Here is a 20,707-nt window from a genome sequence, read left to right on the forward strand (position 1 = left end):
GCAGCCAGTTGAACAGACCTTGCCAAACCTTTCCAAAGAGAGGTCAAGGGTGCCGCCATATTGGATAGTTGGAGTGCTCAGAGAGCAGGAAAGAGCCGAGGATTTAGCTCCCCCATACTCTCCCCACAGCCCCCTCCCAAAAATTGGTTGCTCTGACAGTTGTGAAAAGGTCTATGTATAGGTGCAAGGTTGTGCATTTGTTTTCCATAGGTCTCCAGCTCAATGCTCGATCACTGTGTACTGTGTGCGTGACCCAAGGAAGCTACCAGTTCTTACAGACTGCTCTAAGAATCCTACATGTATATAGAAAGTTAAAAAAAAAAAGTGGTAAGGTTGTAATCCAGTTAAACCGAGTAAATGTGCGAAATCATGTGTTTAGCCTGGTTGGCTTACGGTTTCGCTTTGCTGAGTCGTCAGCACGTCTGGCAACAATAGACTCAGGTTAAGCTCTGATCGAGGTTAAGCTGATCTGATCTGTTCACACATCAAAGATGGAAATTGATGAAGATGACAATGTGTAATGCACAGTGCAAGGATGTGTTGCAGTTTAACATGAAGTGTGTTCGACTGCGGTGACAACATAATGCTCTCATGCAGTGGCCAGCGAAGCTGATCTCTTCGTGCTGCCACGGGTGCAAAACCCAGTTGCGGCAATGTTTATTTTATTTCTGATTGGGGCTACTGCTGCACTAGGATTGGCCAAGGTCACCCTCAAGGTCACGACCTTGAGGGTGACTTTGGCCAAACCTGGGGTGCGCCCTCCTATTGACTACAGTTGGTGCGACGCTCCTCCAAACTTATCCAAGCTTTCCTGACTTACTCCAAGGCTTCACACAAAATTCTCAGTTGGGACTTCATTAAGTAGTGCTTTCGCACTCAAGGTCGTGACCTTCAAGGTCACGACCTTGAGGGTGACCTTGGCCAATCCTGGGGTGCGTGCACCCTCCCACTGACTACAGTTGGCGCGACGCTCCTCCAGACTTACCCGAGATTACCCGGCTTACTCAGAGGCTTCACACAAAATTCTCAGTTGGGAACGCATTAAGTAGTGCTTTCGCACAACTTAATCTACAGAATCTACTCACCTCTGCTGTGAGCATGGAGGCATTGGTGGCTGCTACCATTTGCTGTGGCAAGCACAGCATCTTCAGCGGTGGACGGTAGGTTGATGAATCCCTGCTACCATCAGCCGCAACCACGGTCGGGTTTAGGAAATGTGGAGAAACTGGCTGTCCCATGGCGCCTGAAGGCACCGCCATGAAGACCAGCGGTGCACCCATGTTGCCTGGTACCGACGGCATGAAGACCGACTGTGTTGCCATGTTGACCGGTACTGCCACTGTGGGAACCGGTGGTGTCGCCATGCTGACTGGTACTGCTGACGTGGGGACCCATGGTGTTGCCGCGGTAGAGGAAAATGGCTGCTTTGCTGGAGGAAGCCGCACCAACATGTGAGCGGGAGCCTGGATCAATGTAGTCGCAAAAACACATTGCACCGAAAAAATGGTAACCAGGACCAAGGCAAAGAACCAAACCACTACAACAAAGAGTAATTTCTTTTGAACAACTAGCATTCTGTAAGGAAAAGACAAGATCCTGCACGGAAATGAGTTAGCATTTAACAAAGCTCATTAAAAGTACATTTTTCTTTCCTCCTCCTATTTGAGGAGACAGTTTGCTTCTCTCCGGCATGCAACTTAGTTTTTCTGCACTGTATTACCTGTGCTTCTAATCAAAAATCCACAAGGCATTTTCTACAAAATTTAAATGACCATTCAAACTATGTGGGGGGTGCATGCGGTAAACAGTAATGAGGCGTACCATGCAATCTGGCGATGAAACTTTGTTAGCTGCATTGGTGATAACCTGCCCAGCATCTGGCTTTGGAGCCAATGACCGAGTACTCTGCAACGGCCCCCAAAAAAGCCTTCAAATGAACCTTCAAAGCACAAACGAAAGCTGCCTGTAACGAAGTTCCTTAAGATATGCACATCCACATATACTGCACTGTTCAGTGCCAAATCCTGTCTGGCGCTTTCAAGTTCACTGTGTTTGCAACGCCTGTGCAAATAGTGACACAGAACTAGTTTTCTTCAGTACTTGCAAACAGTAGCTTTTCAAGACAAACCAAAGAGCCATTCGCTTTAAACACTTTTTTTATCTCAATTGAACAGTTTTTAATTGGAGCCTACTATAGGGCAAGCAAGTTTGGCTGGTGACGTTCTATGGTGCTACTTTGCAGGCGATTGCGAATATTCGATCGTTCTGAATATTCGGTCGAAGAGTAAAGTATTTGATATTCAATTTAATCAAGATGTTTGGTATGAAACACTGAACTATTCACCTCAAGTGAATAACAATTCTGAAATGCTTGTTTTGTTTGGTTTTAGCTCAGCGTGCTTCCTCCGGGGTGGCACTGGTGTGGCAAATAGGTGCCACACACCACGAATATGTCAGCTCCGAATGTAACCCGACTGACCCAATTTCTGATGGCCATTTTTGTGGAAGTCGGCTCAGTTTCAATGAGTGTGACAAAGCTTCAATGCACACATCCTTTTTTTTCTTGTAATGGCCTTACGTGTTACAAAAATACATGATTCTGGAAATGCCTATTGCGCTGATCAACCTTTTTTGAATGGCAGGAGTATTCGAAATACTTGCTTCAAAATTATTTGAAGAAAATATTATTAACTGAAAACCACTATTCGCACACCACCGCTATCTTGTATTTTACTGCGCTATTAAATGGATGACAGAATACAAAGGTAATACAGTGGTACTATATTTTCACTTGAACTTGTCAAGTCAACTTGGCTGTAGCACAAGGGCCTCATTTGGAGGCCTCAGTTCACAATAAATTGGGATATCAAACTTCAAGCATAAGCCTCCTCTTTTGAATGTCGCATTGGGTGCAAATTTAGGTCAGGTAAATAATTCATTATACCCTTTTCCATTTAAACAACCCGCCGCGGTGGCTCAGTGGTTACGGCGCTCGGCTGCTCACCCAAAAGACGCGGGCTCGATCCCGGCCGCGGCGGCTGAATTTCGATGAAGGCGAAATTCTAGAGGCCTGTGTACTGTGCGATGTCAGTGCACGTTAAAGAACCCCAGGTGGCCGAAATTTCCAGAGCCCTCCACTACGGCGTCCCTCATAGCCTGAGTTGCTTTGGGACGTTAAACCGCAATAAACCAATAAACCAAACCATTTAAACAAGCTATTAGTAAAGCATGGTATCACTGGTACTGTCTGCCATGACTGCCATGTTCTGTCATGACTTTCAAATTTACACTGCATTCATCCAAGGCCAAGGAAAATGAAGGCGGACAAATGCGACCTTACAAAATAAAACATGCCGATTGCTCTTCTAACAACAAACTAGAAATTTACAAAACAGAAAAAGGGACACACTAACAACGGCACTTTTCATGCATTATGCGCTGTTTTCTGAATCCATGCCATCTTGCTGCGTAAAATCACCTTCTATTAATGATGAACTGAGGTGCTTGCCCCAGCAATTAGAAATGAGCTCAGTGAAAATTTTTTTTAACACTGCTATATACAATTTAAAGCCCAAAATTGATGCAGAATCATTGTACTCAATGTTCAGAAAGCTCACTTACTAAACAGAATAAAGCCTGCCTCTTCCCGCCATCGATTTCACTTTTGGGGCAGGAAATTTCATTAACGACACTTTCGAAAAGTTGGCAACAAAAATTTACTCACCGTTGTTGCCCCCTGAACAGTGTTGCCCGCAGCTGGTCTCGACCGTGGTGTTGGTAGCCGCAGGATAGCTGGCAAGGTGCCACGAGCAACAATGGTCGGTACCGCAGGTTCAAAGAAGTGTGGAGAAGGGTGCGGTAACATGGAAGATGGCGTTGCCATGGTAACCGGAGGTGGTACTGGGGTCAACTGCGTTGCCATGGTGATTGACGGTGCTTCATTGGTGACCACTGGTGGCTCCGGTGTGGGAGGAGGAGAGAGAGGAGGTTGCTGTCTCTCCGGAGAAGGAAGCCGCACCAACATGCCAACGGACCTCCTCTGCAAAGAAGCAGTCAGCAATGAAAATAAGACAAAAAGACAAGAAAACTGAGCCAAACAATAGAAGTTGGTTAGTTTATGGGGTTTAAGGGTCTTAGAAATAAATTTTTATTAATGAAGTTGCAGCTATGAAATCTTCAGGGAACATGCATTCTTGCGTGCTGATTCCAAATATGTAATTTAATTTTATGTAAAACAAGTCGTTGTGCACCTATGCAATATGTTAGGTAACTTTTGCCGAGAGTTCGAAAAAAATTCTGCTGCAGGAAACTTGCTAGATTGCATGCCATTGGTTTCTCTTGACAGCAAGCTATGCAATAAGGGTGAAATTATCATCCTGCCTGTTGTAGAAGGCGAGTTATAGGATTTTGAAATCATCAGTTTCTTCCCTTTTGATAAGTGGCAAATTCGAAACCCTGTAACTCAACTCCTATGATAGGCAAGATAATAATTTTGCCCTTATTGCAGTTTCATGTCAAGACAAGCCAATGGCATTTGTCCTAGCAAGTTTCCTGCAGCAAAATTTATTGAAGGCTCTCGGCAAAAGGTTACATAACATATTATATAAGTGCACAAGGATTTGTTTTACATAAAATTAAATCACATATTTGGAATCAGCACGCAAAAATACATATTTCTTGAAGTTTCCATTATTGTGACTTTATTTAAAATTTTTTTTTTCTAAGACCAGCTTCTCCCCTTAACATCCCAAAGCAACTTGGGCTATGAGATACGCCGTAACTTCGACCACCTGGGGCTCCTCAACGTGCACTAACATTTTGCACTACACGGGCCTCCAACATTTCACTTCCATCGAAATGCGACTACTGAGGCTCGGATCAAACCTGCACTTTTTGGGACACAAGCTGAGCACCATAACCACTGAGCCACTGTGGTGGCCCCCCAAACATAATTAAAGCAAAAACTAAACAAAGAAAGAACGTTTTTTCATAAGAAGTAGCATTCCCCGCTACAGCTAGGTTTGATTAAAAGCCAATCCTTTCAAGCAACAAATCCTAAAACTGCTGCAGTGCACTCAATTTTGGAAGAAACCTGCCAAGCAATCAATTACATTGTACATTGATTTAAAAAACTTTAACTTGGAGTTGGAGAGCACTTAAAATATACTTGACATCATAAGGACGCAAGGAAAAAAGAAAAGAACACTGAAAAGCTATGCATGCACAAAGAGACAGTATGGCTCATACATAAAGAGACAAATTCTGCGAATTGTCCAGTTTCTCTCTATTTAGACCATTCCTAAATGCCAATACACTCATTTTTGAAGGTGCGACACAACAGAGTCAGTCAAAGTGCCAGCACAGAGTACATGCACTGCTCCCTCATACCCTTGTCTCACTGTACTTCTAATGACAAATAAACAACAAACACCAAAGCGCAAACAGCTAGCCATGCACATATTCAGTAGAACTAAGGGAAGTTTAGCAAATGTGCCAGTTTTCCCATTCCTACGTTGAGAGTGATGAGATATTCACTTGCCAAAATTACTCACACAGCGACTACTCAATGTACAATAACTGTGAAGAACAAAGCAACCCTGTTTGCAACAGTTCTAGCAGCAGCCATATAAAGGTCTCATTTACCCACGAAACGTTGCCACCAGCAACAACGCCATCAGCGGCAAAGACGGAACAACTTCCTAACACCGTTCAACACTCATTTATTTAACACCATTAACACTCATTAACAATCATTTATTTATTTATTTATTGGATGGGCAATACATGGTACTGCCCGTGGGTCAGGACAAAAGGAGTTAATTGTCTCCTAACGAGGCCCTGGCCCCACTGGGCGCAACAGCAGCGGTTACAAAATATAATTCCGGTTACAAAATACATGGAGACAGTACACATACAATTAGATGTAGCAATCATCACCACACAAAAATGCACATGGAGCAAGTTCAAAAAGAAAAACACATATCACAAATATAGAAACCAGAACACAATAAGTTTGCAATGAGAAATCATTATTCGTACGTGTTTGGCCAGCTATTTGGTGTGAAAAGAAGTTGTATTCTGCGTTTGAAAGTTCTCAGACATCTACATGATTTTGCGATCTCGACAATGTCTTGGTAATTATTATATAGTTTCATAATTTGATTATCAATTGTCTGTTTAGCATAATTTGTCCTTGGTTTTTCTGTGACAATGAAAGTCCTACGCAAATTGTGGCCAGTATATCTCTATTTAGATAATGACTAACAAAGCGACTGTAATTACTTGATACTTCAGAGAATATGTAGGCAGATAATTTCTGTGTGTATATTTCGTGAAAAGGTCGGATGTTTTGTGTTCTTATTAAATTACAGGGTGTACGTTTTCTTTATATAATGTTCTAATCGCCCTAACCGCCCCTAATATAGTGTTCTAATCCCATTGCTTTATCACTGGCGACACCTCAAAGACCTGTTTCGACAATCATCATCATCATCATCATCAGCCTGACTACACCCACTGCAGGGCAAAGGCCTCTCCCATGTCTCTCCAATTAACCCTGTCCTTTGCTAGTTGCCGCCGCTGTATCCCCGCAAGCTTCTTAACCTCATCCGCCCACCTAACTTTCTGCCGTCCCCGGCTACGTTAGCTTTCTCTTGGAATCCACTCCGTTACCCTTAAGGCGCATTACATGCCCTGCCCAAACCCATTTCTTCTTCTTGATTTCAACTAAGATGTCATTAACCCGCGTTTGTTCCCTCACCCACTCCGCCCTCTTCCGATCTCTTAACGTTACACCTATCATTTTCCTGACCCACCTTTTGAGGTCGACGCTGGAGACAAGCCTGTTTGTTGTCTGCGCTGATGAGATCTTGGAGTTGTTGCTGCAGTTGCAACGCTCTGCATCGCCATCGGATGAGAGATCTCTGAAGGGCACAGTACTTCTTCTCGAAGGGCTGCCTCTGTGCAATGTGCTCCGCGACCAGGCACTGACGCATCCGCAGCGTCACGTACAGCTCCAACTGCTGGCGGGTCAGCACAATCAGGTTTGAGTCGTCCGGGACACTCACCGCCGCCCCGGAATTTGCCGCGTCGACCGCCGCCGCGCTCACTTGACCTCCAAGCTTTGTGTTGGCACTGTCGCCACCTGCAAGGACGGTGCCGATAGAAGCATAGAGTTTCTTACTATTACCTAGAGGAAAAGCTGGCAGCCCGTCTATGGGAGTTTGCATGGCGACCCCTCGAGACCACTTCAGCCACCATGGGCGCTCAAAGCATCATGGGGCGGTGAGCTACTTGTTGCGGAACTGCAACTTTTGGCCAAAAAATAATAAAAAAATAAAGCTGTTTGATAACTACAAACGTCCTAACATTCAATATCTTGTCTAAAGATTGCAACAAACGAGCAGAAAAGCATTTAAGTGCAAAGTTTGCCCAAAATAAGAGACGACTCGCTCTCCTATTGGCCAAGTAGTGAACACTATAAAAACTAATATTTCGTAATTAACAAGCGCATTTTTAAAGTAAAGATGTTTTCAAAAAAAATTTAGTTGCTTAAACACTATAAGAGGTTTTTAATGGAATTTTGGAAAAGTGAAACCTTTTATTGGCGTCGTGTGTCTATGCGTTTTTACTACTATGGGTTTTGCACACTGTGTTCGCGCGAAAGTCGTCTGCGCACACACGAACAGCATTTTTGGAATGAAACACCTTAGCAGTACCACTCCGTGTTCCCGAAAAACTACGACTGTTCCGCAACAAGTAGCTCACCGCCCCATGATGCTTTGGGCGTCCATGGTGGCTGAAGGGCAGCGCCGCCAGCTTTCCCTCTAGGTAATAGTAAGAAACTCTATGGATAGAAGAGTCGTGTATCATTGCCTAGAGCACTTCGCTTCACTTTTAGTTTGCAACACTGCTGACGCTACCATGCGTGTTCGTACTGGCTACATTCAAACCCAAAAAGTAGTTGGCCACGTTAGCTCGCCTGGACAAAGCACAAGCACTGTGTTCCTCAATGTCTAAAATGCCATTTTATAACACTCCACGTTTCCATCCGAAAATTCACCATGGCCTCCAGAAATATGAGCGATATGTGTTTGCATTGTCGCATGCTAAGCCTCAAATGCAATACAGTCGAGCCCACTTATCAGGGCTGCCGATATAGTGAACACTAGCTTATTTCAAACAACAGCATTGTTACCATCAAAATAAGTAGTACTATGGTACTGGCAATGTATCACAGATAGAGCGAACAACATTGGCCATTCCACTCGTTTATAGTGTCACGTTGTAGTGACGGCAGTCCAGCGGTCAGTAGGACACCAACAAGACTTGGAAACGAAGCTCTTTATTTGGGCTAACTTGCGCCCGAAAAAGAACTGAATCACTCGGTGGCGGCGTAAGCAACAAGCGTGCTTGTCAGTCATCGAACTACCAATGTCCGCCGCTCGCGGCATCGCTCAATTTAAAGGCGGCAAGGAAACTTCCAGATAACAGGGCAAGATCATCTACAGTAATCTAGAAAAACCTAGATGCAGCCTTTCATGGCTGCGATCAATCGAGATTAGTGTGGTCGCTTCTCGCGTCACGAACAAAAGTGATAACAACCCTTTCAAGCAAGCCTTGAGCGTGAACGAACAAACAATACAATGATACGTGGCAATAGCGAACGAGGAGGAAGGGTCATTAACTTGCCCCTGTAGTTGAAAAACTCGCATTGCCCACAAGCACAAAGCACACATAGACTCTCTCAGCCCCGAAAGATCGTGGCTACCAAAAAAAAAGACAAAAACAAAAAAGCAATAAAACAGTGAAACTGTAGGTGACAACCTGTAAAGTGAATGCCAAAGACAATGCTACAAAGAATAACCATTATTATTTCCTACTGGTTGGTTTCCTAAGAATCAAATAAATTCAATAAATGGGCTCCAGACACTTGCCACTCTTGATTCCATTCACTAATGCGACAAGTCAAACATGTAAAGAAACACAGCGAACGCTAAATACCCTTTCAAGTAAATGTTCTTCACAAAGTTTGTAGCAAGGCTCAACTGTATGCCTAAGTGAAATACAATTACTCCTGAGTGATTAGCAAATGACGCAATATTTTTAGAGAGAAACACGAAACACAGACACAATGTTACATTTTCCTGCGATCCTAGCAAATGTTTTGAATCCTACCAAATGTACAAGCATATAAAAAGCACAACAGAGGCTACTTCATCTTGCAGTGCGAATGCACCGTATGTTGTCATTCAACTCCATATCAAGAGAAACACAGCATTCCGAAACTTATTAACACTGTGTGAGCGTCGACTGGTTAGTCACTAGCGCCAACTAACGGTGCTCACCATCAAAACAGGCCCTAATATACGTGTGCACATACTTTCTTGCAGGAAACTCTTACTACACTTGTACAGGGGTTCTTACTAAACTCTGCCACTATTATGTTGAAAGGCCGCTGCGGTGGCTCAGTGGTTATGGTGCTCGGCTGCTGGCCCGAAAGACGCGGGTTCGATCCCGGCCGCGGCGGCTGAATTTCTTTGGAGGAGAAATTTGAGACCCGTGTACTGTGCGATGTCAGTGCACGTTAAAGAACCCCAGGTGGTCGAAATTTCCGCAGCCCTCCACTACGGCGTCTCTCATAGCCTTAGTCGCTTTGGGACGTTAAACCCCATAAACCAAACCAAACCTATTATGTTGAAGTCATGCCCCTGAAAGATTTATGGGCTCATGTAAAAACCTTAAAAATTTAGTCACAGATGCTAGTTAGTGTTTGATAAATTAAGTACTATCTGTCAAAGCCAGAAAGTGGACGAAAATTCACAGAAAACTCACCCTTGTCAGCTAGCCTCTCAACAGCAACAGCACCAACATGCTTCTCAGTGCGTTCTTCTTCTTCAACACCGTTCCCAACTGCAGAAATGCGGAGTGATTCTGCACTTGTAGCGTTTTCCAGTATGGGCTCCACTTTGGTTCCTCTTGCATCTTCATCTTCAAAACTGGCCATTATCATGTCATGACTGTTGCCGCAATCCAAGCTCTTTGGAGAACAGTCATTTCCATTTTCAGCATCCGGCTCCTTTTTTATTTTGGCAGCAATCCAGGTTCCCTTAGACATAGTGCTGTCTTGAGCAATAAGCTCTGGGGTGGTGCTATACTTTTCCTCCTTTATGGATACTCCAGAAACTTCTGCACGTTTCTCATCTTTTAGGGAGTTTTCGGCTCCTCCGTCATTGCTCCTGTTAGATGAAGTGAAAAGATATGGTAATATAGGCTGTCCAAGCCCCATCATTCATGCGAATGCATATTCACAGCTGCAGTTTGTTCTTTACCACTTCGGTTGGTTTTTATTGACTAATTAATCTTTCATGTTTATAAACCGTTCTGGGCCTATTAAAAACTCAATAACGCTCACTTCAGTGACACGATGGAAATGCGTGAGCAGTCACCGTCACGAACTACGCTCATTGCAGGGCATCTAACATTTCATAGCACGGGCTGCATATGCTTTTCTCAATATTTATGCATTTAACATTCATGAACTGTTACATCAATACTTCTTTGCAACTTTTCAGAATGGTTCTAGGGTAGCCTACTGGGCATTGCCTGGTTAACCTCCTTGCCTTTCTGTCCATTTCTCTCTCTCTCTTTCAGAATGGCAAGAAAGAAAAAAACAAACAAATATTGTATAAATTGTTTATCCAAAGGAATGTTACTGTTTTAGCGCTACCAGGGCAGCTTCTCTCTTCAGCAAGTACCATCACAATGTAAAGAAATGCGACAATGCGGCGCCTACACACCCCGCTATTTGTTTGAATTTCTTTGAATCGCGCTTTTACTTGGGTGGTAAGAAAAAAAAACGTTCGAGTTGTCCTAGAGTGAATCACGGATGGCTCTGGCGTCTTTTGCTACCACCAAAGTAAAAGTATGATGAAAAGAAATGCAAACAGCGGGGGCACCTAGGCTCCGCTCTGTTCGCATTTCTTTCCTTCGCCCCTGTACTGGTGCCAGCAGGTACAGGGAATGGGCCAATAAATAATTTGAACTGGGACCATTAAGGACCCCTTTAGAACATTTTCATTTGGGGTACGATGAGCCAATTATACGATACGCAAGTTTTATAGTAAGCCACTTACTTCGTGCTACCATGTGAAGTGTAGCAGTCACTGCTTTCTTCCTCGATATCGACTTCATCCAGAAAGAGAAGACTCTCATTTATCTCTCCAGATGCGTTGATACTCTCGACGTCCATCGCCTGCTCCTCTGTGGACAGGTGGAGCAGGTGGTCCATGGAACTACATGGCGAAACCATGGGCGCATACTCCCTCGGGTTCTTGACACTGTCCATGCTTGCAAGGTGCACCGTTCCGCTCTTTCCAAAAGTCATACACTTCCAGATGTCAGAGTTTTATCGCAGATCTCCGTCACACAGCCACTATCTGAAAAACAAAAAAAAGAGAGAATTCCCTTCTGTCAATTTCCACCATGTTTTCTTCACCTCATAGAAATTCACGCACTGCATCCGAAGGCAAATTTTTAATACCTCCCTCTCATAACATCTATGGCCACCAGCGCCTGAGTACACAGGTGTGAAAGCTTGGAATGATCTTCCCCTAGACATTCTTCCTGCTTTCTATAGTTGTAACACAGTAACCCTGATAAAACATTTTTTTGGCGCTGGATTTTAATAATGTTATTTGCAAACTATAAGTAAAGGGCATTTGTTCATAGGTTGTGTGCTTTAGCCGTAATGGTTAGCATGTGTGCAATGTGGATTATGCAGTGTATTTTGTTGGTGGTGTATGAAGTGCATGTTATTTACATTATGATCTTGTATCTGTTTGTCTGCATGGCAGTGTTATTTGTGCAATGTTGATATGAATAAGTGTTTGGTTTATTTTTTTTAAATAGCTGGAAGAGACACGTGATCATTTGTTTTTCATGTTTAGCTTGTGGTCTTGAGTTCGTGCGTGCCATCTTCCTCACTTTTTCATATTCTTGTGTATGGATCTGGTACTAGCCTTTGGCTATGGATCCACTCAGCTTTGCGTATTGAATATGTACCTGTTATGACAATAAATAATAATAAAAAAGAATGTAATGCTTAAATGCACGCTGTTGTTCTGTTTTAGCTATATTCCTTACTTTAGCAAAAGTAAAGAAAGAAAAACAGATCCTACCAGGGAACACGCTTGCCTACTAGCTGATAGACATGAAAGTGGAATGACATGAGCTCTTGCTTTCAGAAAGTATCAAGTTTAGAAGCGCCTCCTAAAAAAGTAGCAAAACATAGCTTGCAGTAAAGGGCTCAATTGGAAAAAAAAAAGAATTTGTGTGCAAAAATTCACACTACACTAATGTATTAAAGCATACTCCAGAACTTCTTTAATTTAGTGAGGACATTAAACAGCGAAAACAGCGTAAAATCAAAATCCACTAAAGCAAGCCATGTTGGAGCCTACTCATAGTATTAAACCAGTATCTTATAAATAGTATGTTCTCTCTTTCTTTATTTAGCTTTACTTAATCCTTTTAAATCTTCAAGATCCTAAGTCAGACTATACCAGAAGAAAGGAAATTTCCCAAGTGCCTCGGTCCTGCATTCCAATTTATTAAGGATGGCAAGATGGGGAAGTTGACGTCGTTTTCAGGGTATAAAAACCAGTGCAGTAACAAAAAAATGAAGGATGAAACAGACAGCAGCAATAAGTCCTGTATGTTGCTTCTTCTGTTTCTGGTCTCGATGCTTTGGTTTTTCTGCATCTGCATGTTTTAGTGACAATTACTGGTTGCATACCCTAAGAACGCCAAATTAAGATTTGGCTAACATTGGTATATCAAGGTGTTCATGCTAAATTTCACATTTGGTGTTCACAACAATTTTTTGTTCACAACGTACATGCCAAATTTGTTAGCCACCCCTCTGGCATATTGCGGTAGTTAGTTCACATACGGAGGGACTTGAAAAGGTCTTTATTCTGCTTTTTCCTGCAATTTTTACCTATAAATTTGCTGTGAATGTTGTTTTTACAGCCCCCTTGAAATTTCCCACCTGTGCATTATGACCAGGACGTGCCAGGGCAATAAATAAAAGAAAATATGTGACATATTTGTATTCTACTGAGTGCCTCCTGCTAACTATTGTATAACGTTTTTCTTCTGTCGTTTTTTTTTGTTCTTTTGTGTTTTTTTTTGCGCTGTTCTCTAACTTCTATGTACTGCCCCACTCACACAATGCTCCAATGTAAAGGAGCCTGTGAGTAACTTGAATAAATAAATAAGTAAAACGCCGAACTCAGTTTGTTCCTGGCAACGTTGGTGTGGTGTGTAAGATTCCACTCAGCTGTGGTGCAGTGTATGTAGGCCAGACAGGGCACTGTCTCAATGAGAAGCTCCGACAGCATGTTAATTCCCTAGGTTCACATGGCGGCTAAAACCTGTCTGTGCATTGCCTTGGATGCTAACGCTACAACAACCGGAATAAGAAAAAAAAAAAAACAGCGCCATCCTCTCTTCCATTCCACTGTTGTTATCGGGCAAACATCCGATCGGCTGGCAAGGGCAATTCTGGAGGCTCTCAAGTTTAGTAAGACGGACAGTAAGGCATCAGTGGCCCTTCTCAAGAAAGAGGTGGAATTCCTTAGCGCTAAATAACAGCCGCTGTTCTTGAGCTTCTCTTTTGTTACTACTGTTGGTTTTCTGTGTCAGGCACGCTGAGCTTTGTTTGCTGTGACTTCATTTTGTGTCTATCACTGATACTATGTTTTGATAGTAGCTCTGGACCCACCGGTTCCCACAAGTGTGACTCTGGTAACTGCTTTTGTTTGTTTGTTTGCTTCTTAAGGTGGTGTTCGGTTTCTGGAAATATAGATGCAAGTTTGCGCTCGTGTATGAGTGTGTACGTGTTTCAGCCTCATGTCCCATTGTGGTTTGCGCAAAGTTTTCTTGATCACGTTCTTGATTATAAAATATTACAGCCAAGCCACGAGAGGGGCAGCGATGAAAGGCTGTGAATATAGACAGTAGGCCATTCACTAACATATAAAACCTCAGTGCACCGAGATATTTCGTTTCTCCATTGCTTAAATCAGGTCAGGCTGGTACAGCTCCTTTCAACCTGTGCCATATGCTTCAGGTACGTATGTTTCAAGTATGTCAGACAGGTACATATGAGGAGTGTCTGATGCTTGAACTAAACCATATATATCATATATTTCCCACGGCATTTTGTTTTGGAAGCCTTCCATTATGACTTGCAACAAAGAATTGTTTCTGCACACACAGGTTTATACCTCTCCATGGTTACAGCACTCTGTGCCCAGGCCTCCAAAAATACACACAACAGAATCGATTCCAAGGCATACAATAAATTTATTAACGTCAGACATGCACTGCAACCATCGAATGCACTTTGCAAATTTAGCACTTATTATAGCATGTGGTAAAGAAAAGCTATCCAACAGAGACCTGCGATGAAAATAAAAATGCAGACTTCTCTTGAATGACTGTGACTCTAGTTCCACAACAAACAAATATACAGGCGACTGTGACCCTATAAAAAAGTATCATGACAAACAAATATACAGGTGTTGTCAAAAGCTGATGGAAGGCAATAGTAGCAAAAAAAAAAAAAATAATTTCATCGCCCACATTTCATGGATTCTTGAACAGATAAATTACACAGTGCAACGTTGAACCTCTATCATTGCGCTTTGAACTAAAAAAAAAAAGCACGTTTTTTGTTCTTTCACGACCCGCGGATGGCTACCCTATCCCGCGCGCGGGATGCGGCTCGCTTCGTGGAGGTACAAGTTAGCTGCATCGCTTTTTAACACAGTAACGTCGTAACAAAGTTGGTACGTCCCCGAATAGTAAATAATTTCGGCGCGCATAAAGCAGGTTATGCACAAAAGCGCTGACAAGAGTATGTGTGCAGTAGGTGAATCCAAATCGCTTAAAACAAACACCGCACCATACGCGGCAAGCCGCAAGCAGCTCGACACGCCACTTCATGTATCGTTGTGGGGGATCGACGTTGGAGCTACATCAAACGCCTGCAACCAGCACAGCGGCTTCTCAAGAAGCTAGCGTGAAATATATATATATTAAAAAAAAAACGACCACACCGAAGCGAAGCTGCGCCGCTGCAGCAGAGACATGTCGCGCGTTTCGGCAACGCGCGAAAAAAGGTAGCAGAAATGCACACTCCGACATGCAAACAAGTAGTTAGAAAGTCCTTCTTCAGGTCCGCAGCTATCAGCGCACTCCGATGTTGTTGTCCTCGAAATAGGCCGCAGCGCACATGTGCGCGAGCGCGGCGGCGCTGCAGTATTGCAGAAAACATACAATTATGTTTTCTGCAATACGCGGCTATGTGGTAATTAATTACACATGATTTGCCGGACGTCACGTAAGAGCGAATGTACTCAACAATATCTATATTAACTTCCAAAAATCACGATCACTGCTGGCAGCAAGAACAATCAGCAGGTGAGGTTAACACGGTGTGGATAGTAAGCGGCTCCGACAATAGCGCCTCTTACGGTTATTCGCTGGTAGGCTGGTAATACGCTCGGTTGCTCGGGTCGCTCTACGCGCGTGCTACCACTGCAACTACTTTTAGCCGCCACGGTTTTGTGAAAATATTGAAAACGTTACAGGGCTGGCTCGCGGTAGAGGACCCTTTCGAGACTGATAGGTGCATCAACACATCCAAAACAATGTTGATCAAAAACTCACGCGGCCATCCATCCACGAGGCTCATTTTGGGTGGAGAGGGTGGCGTGTTGATAGGCGTCGAAGGCGAGGCGGCGAGGATGCAGCTGGCGTTGCAAGGAGGAGGTGGAGATGTTGGCGCTCTCTCCCTCTCTCGGCGGCTCGCTCCTCGCTCCCGCCGTAAAGCGCGTGCGTAGCGATCGTAGCGAAAGTTCCTTCGGGTGCGACCGGTGTACGGCTGCTTGAGGTCGTCTAGACGATTCCGATGTCGCGAAAGATGCACTGAAACACCAACTCTGTAATCACTGTAACACGGGAGCGTTACGCTGCCCTCGCCCACAGCCTCAACCTAGCTAGACCGAGCTATGCCTGGCCGCTCCCCGCCACTCCCCTCGCTCACTGATTACGTCAGCAGCCTCCTCTCCGCTGCTCGTCCAATGACAGCGTGCCAGCGGCTCTACTACGCAACAACCTCTTCTCCTTCCTTTTTTTCTTCTCCTCTCAGCCTTTTTAGAGGAGGATAGCGAGGAAGAGAGCGGGGACTGCATGCCGACCTGCCGTTTCTTTTCTGACGCACAATGCATGCACAAGGCGAGAAGTTGGAAGAGTAGAATTCCCCTCTCCCTTTTGGAGTCACCGCATTTCTTTATTTTTGTATCTCTCAGGGAGCATTAACTCGATACAGACGGGAAGAGCGCCCTAGGTCTGTATGTTTGCTGCGTTGTTCCCTTGCTATTTTCCTTGTGTGTTTTGTGCTCTTTATCGTTCGATCACAGACTACTAAGTCGGCTTAGCCTTCACCCTTATCTTCTATTCCGCAGGCACATGTCCACAGGAATGGGGTAGCTGGCCAAGGTTTGGTGCATGGCGGAGGGAGGATTGTTTGGTGCAGATTTCCATGTCGGTGTAGCGCCCTGTCTAAATAGTCTGCTGACTCACTTAGGCATGTTAAAGGACTGCAGAAAAAAATTGAGACGAGGAATTTAGAAAGAAAGAGTTTGGGCGAATGAAAAGTGCGCTTTATGGATTTGTGGGAAACTCTGGGAAGGGGCGTTTAGTGGGGGAGGGAAGGGGAGGGCGTTTCCAATAATGGCTCCCCAGACACAGCCGCACTGCTCGCTCGGTTGTGCACCCCGCTCTAGCCCGGAAGAAACGGCAGCGGAACCGGTTTGTAACAGTTCAGGGAGAACGAGTTTCGACATCTCTCCCGCCCGATGGAAACGTCACACATTTTTTTTTTTTTCAAACTTCATTTTTAAAGCTCCAGCGCTCCTTTCGCACTGCGAAAAGCACAGCAGCAGTGTGAAGTCTTGCCTGGGCTCAGGTTAAAAACGCATTAGTTTCAGTTAGAGTCCTCGACAGCGGCACACTAGTACCCATATATACATGCTACTAGGGTAGCTCTTTGGAACCCGAATGGAAGGCTTATTGGCCCGGTAATCGCAGTGGCCTTCGACTATACGCTCTTGCCGGAGGGGCTCCAGCACTGAGCCACCGAGGCAGATTCGGTGCTTCATTATCTTTGAAAGACTTGAATGTTTTTTTTTTTTATCACGAACAGCTGTGAACTACGTTCATTTCCTAATGGGGAGCTTCCTTTCGAAGTATTACTCCTCAACCATATGGAGCATCAACGCTGTATCCCCCCCCCCTTTGCTTCCCTGCGAGTCCTATTGTTAATGATAATTATCGCAGCTGCTTATGTGGAAAGGCACTGCAATTGTCTTACTTTCGGTGCGGACATCTGAACCTCGCCATGGGGGTACGGATGAATGAGGAAGTGAAAGGACCATGGAACAAGGCAACACAAATACCGATTAGCGATCGGATCCATGGGCGCCATCTTTGTGTGCTGTGGTTCTTCAGATTGAACGTACGTGGTTACTTGGTCTGAAGAAAAACCAGCGTGAAAGAACAACGGAAGCAAAGTAACGCTTGTCCGTGTCACCTTGATTCCATGCCGTTCTTCTTTCGTGCTGTTTTGTAGTGTAAGCTACACTACGCGGGTTGGAAGAAGCTTCGCGTGCCCTCTGCGCCGACCATACTGCGCATGCGTGGCAGCCGCTTGACGTCACGAGAGGTGCAACTGCGTCGCCCTCGCCGCCGGCGTGCGCGCTCCTCTCCGATGCTCCGCCGGTCGGCGCATTCCAGAGGCGTGACGTCACAGCTTCGGCAGACGCACCGAAGCCGCGTGCGCCCGCCGCTGTGTTTTCGACTGCTGCGCCGCGCGCTACTGCGCATGCGCGAGGAGTTGATGCAGTGCGTTCTACATGGAGGTTAAAGAGTGTCGAGCCGCTGCCAGTCGGCGGAGAAGACTGGAAAACCTCAATTCCTCATAGCTCGAGGTTGTCGCTTGGCAGTTAGCCGCTTACGCTACGTATACCCTGGTATAGCAGAGCTAAGCCCCTGCCATTTTTTTTTTTCCAAACATGCATCCTCTCCCACTTGCCCAGTTCAGCATCATTGTGCAGTTCCTTACTTGGTCTCGTCCACGGACGTTCTTGCCTCCTGCCTCTCATGAGCTGCACCCAGCATTTCCTCTGCGGTTTCCTTTTCGTCCTCGATTTGTCCTCCTCTCCACGCGATGTTCCGGCTTCGCACGACGACCGAATTTTCCGCTCTGTTAAGAGAGAGGTGAACAGATTGCTAGGCTACAACAAGCAAACTTGGCAGACTGCGAAAATTGCAGTAATAGACCTTATGCAAAATTGCTGCCATCTATCGGAGAAAAGAAGAACCAGCGGAAATCCGCCATGTTGGAGGATGGCTGAAGCTCGTTCCGCCTCTGCTCTCTGGATTTAGGCGAGCCCTGCGTTAGCTTCCTTACTGCTGTGCTGGCTCGAAAATCTTATTTCCTGTCACTTGAGCCTGTAAATATGACTTAATGGTCAGTCGACCGGTTTCTGCTGCCCAAGTTTCCAAGCGACTTCACAGACACTTACTACGCGTCCAAAACACTGTCCGAACGCCACCGGGTACGGAGATAGAAGTTTTTCACGGAGTCCTACGTCAGTTTGCCGGCGCTGAACACCAAGAAATGTACGAAGCAAGTGTAATTTTCGTTTACGGCTAAAAATGTGCGCATTTCAGTCTAGTTTGAGTCAGTTTTTATTTGATTGCATACTTTTTGCGAACGGGCATGCCGCTTGAATTGCTGCTGTTGTGGTAGCGTTTTCTGTGTGTTGCGTCGACGCCGAAAGCGAACGATAGTAAACTTCACGCTCATGTTGGCAGTGTCGAAAAAAGTGGCCTGTCAACATGCGACGCTTTTCATTTTCCTTGAAAAGTTCATACAGCATTTGTTTGTTTGCCCTAGTGCTCTAGCGCCCAGAGCACCTAGTTTGCCCTAGTGCCCTAACCAGAGAAAGAAAACGCATTATTTTTATTACCGGGCACATAGACCCCTAGGTCCTCGTACGACCCCACTACACAACTGTTTACCATTCTTGGACTATCGCCGTTAAAAACACGTAGCCCTTGAATGCAGCAGTGTCTATGGCTTTACCACGACGAGCAAGCCGTTGTGCACTGAGATTTTTGGAGGATTCTACATGCGTTATGCATTCCCGCTACTAGTTGGAACTATGGTACCGCTTGAGCGGCTTCCCTTACGGTCCTTTCTTTTTTTTTACACAAAACAAGGTTTCGTGGAAACCGGTCGGTTAAGTGAAATCGCTACATGCAATCAAGCCGTCGCTCCACAAAATAGGCACCTTTCCCTGGTCTAACAGAAACGATTGACTGACTAGCAGTGCACAAACGTTCCGTGCCACGGGCACTTGACCCTTGCTGGTGTTTCCATCGAAACAAATATTCGCACTAAAAACTAACGCGTGAAATCGCTGCGGCGGATAACGCTAGGAGCGACGGTTCTCACAAAGCGCGACCCGTACCACTGAACAGCTGATCACGATTACTCTCTTGCGAGGCCGATAATCGCAGCACTCCAGGGCAATCGCAGGAGAAAAACTATTTTTGTGTGATATTTTCTTCGTGCCTACAAAGCTTATTTCTAATTTCATTTGCTACATGGCGATAACGAAATGTGTTTCGCGACGTATCGACATGTAGCGACGGTACTGCAACAGTTGTGTCGCCGATGTCGGGGATCGCAGTTCAAAAATAGAAATGCGCTCAAATCAAGCCCTCTTGCCTTTTTTTCCCCTGGGCGTCTTTGTGACCCTTCTGCGTACAGCAAGGCACTAAGCAATATGTGGGCATACTGAGGACGGTGAAACTCAAGCGCGCGCGACGAGCGTGTACCAGTACGTGCTGTGAATCAGGCGGCTATCCTCCAACATGGCGGATCGCGCGCCGCGACCGCTAGATGGCAGTGCATTTCGCATAAGGTCTATAGACGCCTTCAGCATACTAGACACCTTTGGCATTACCGCGTTACCGGTACCGGACTACCGGGAATCCGCGCGCAGCCAATGCACATGCGCAAATCGCCTACACGGCGCCAGATGGCCCTAGGTACCAGGCTGCTGCGCGCGAGCCTGCAGCATGGGGACCAATCAGCGCGTGCTCACCGGCGGTGGGTGGACTCCCGGTACTCCGGTAACGGTAACACGGTATGCTAAAGGTGTCTACTGGGTACCGTGTTACCGTTACCGGGAGCCCACCAGCGCCAGTTCGCGCGCACAATTGGCCGGGTAGCTTCAAGCTCTGTGGTAAAGCCGCTTCAGTGAAATCTGCGCATGCGAAGAAGCAGCGCTGCACCTGTGAAATCGGCTTAGCTGAAACTAATAAAGTGGAAGCCTGGAGGCACCCCTCCTCGTCCCGGTGGTGGCTATGCAATACCTCTTCAGAATAACGGAAAGTTGGGCTAGTTGGATTGAACTGTACAGAGTAACGCTAAACAACGAAGACAAGGAAGAAGAAGACAAGGCAGGCGCGACCTTTCAATTGAAGGTTTGTTCACGCGAAAAAGGAAACACATACAAACAGGAATACAGGAAAATGAAACAAAGACAAGCTCATTTGTGGTTTT

At 45.3% G+C, this 20,707-nt stretch overlaps 1 protein-coding gene across 4 annotated transcripts in view; it reads right to left on the minus strand.

Moving 5' to 3' along the window:
- LOC149348460 (uncharacterized) overlaps positions 1-16,169 on the minus strand; it is a 46,059-nt gene extending 29,890 nt beyond the window's left edge. Inside the window, exons 1-7 of one of the 4 annotated variants that reach the window (XR_016292751.1) lie at positions 15,739-16,169; positions 11,136-11,438; positions 9,835-10,238; positions 6,816-7,144; positions 3,725-4,039; positions 1,822-1,905; positions 1,086-1,463 (exon numbers count right to left, since the gene is read on the minus strand). Coding sequence is in view for 3 of the 4 variants with exons in the window: in XM_089588111.1 (XP_089444237.1) it covers positions 1,086-1,463; positions 1,822-1,905; positions 3,725-4,039; positions 6,816-7,144; positions 9,835-10,238; positions 11,136-11,386 (1,761 nt within the window). In the remaining variant the exon portion in view is untranslated. The remainder of the gene's footprint in view (positions 1-1,085; positions 1,464-1,821; positions 1,906-3,724; positions 4,040-6,815; positions 7,145-9,834; positions 10,239-11,135; positions 11,439-15,738) is intronic. The other 3 variants (XM_089588111.1, XM_089588110.1, XM_089588112.1) reach the window with 3 other exon arrangements.
- Positions 16,170-20,707: the final 4,538 nt, after the last annotated feature.

The sequence above is a fragment of the Amblyomma mixtum genome, chromosome 4 (genome assembly GCF_055824585.1).
Source record: "Amblyomma mixtum isolate Tamu chromosome 4, ASM5582458v1, whole genome shotgun sequence".
In the NCBI taxonomy this organism is placed as follows: Eukaryota; Metazoa; Arthropoda; class Arachnida; order Ixodida; family Ixodidae; genus Amblyomma; species Amblyomma mixtum.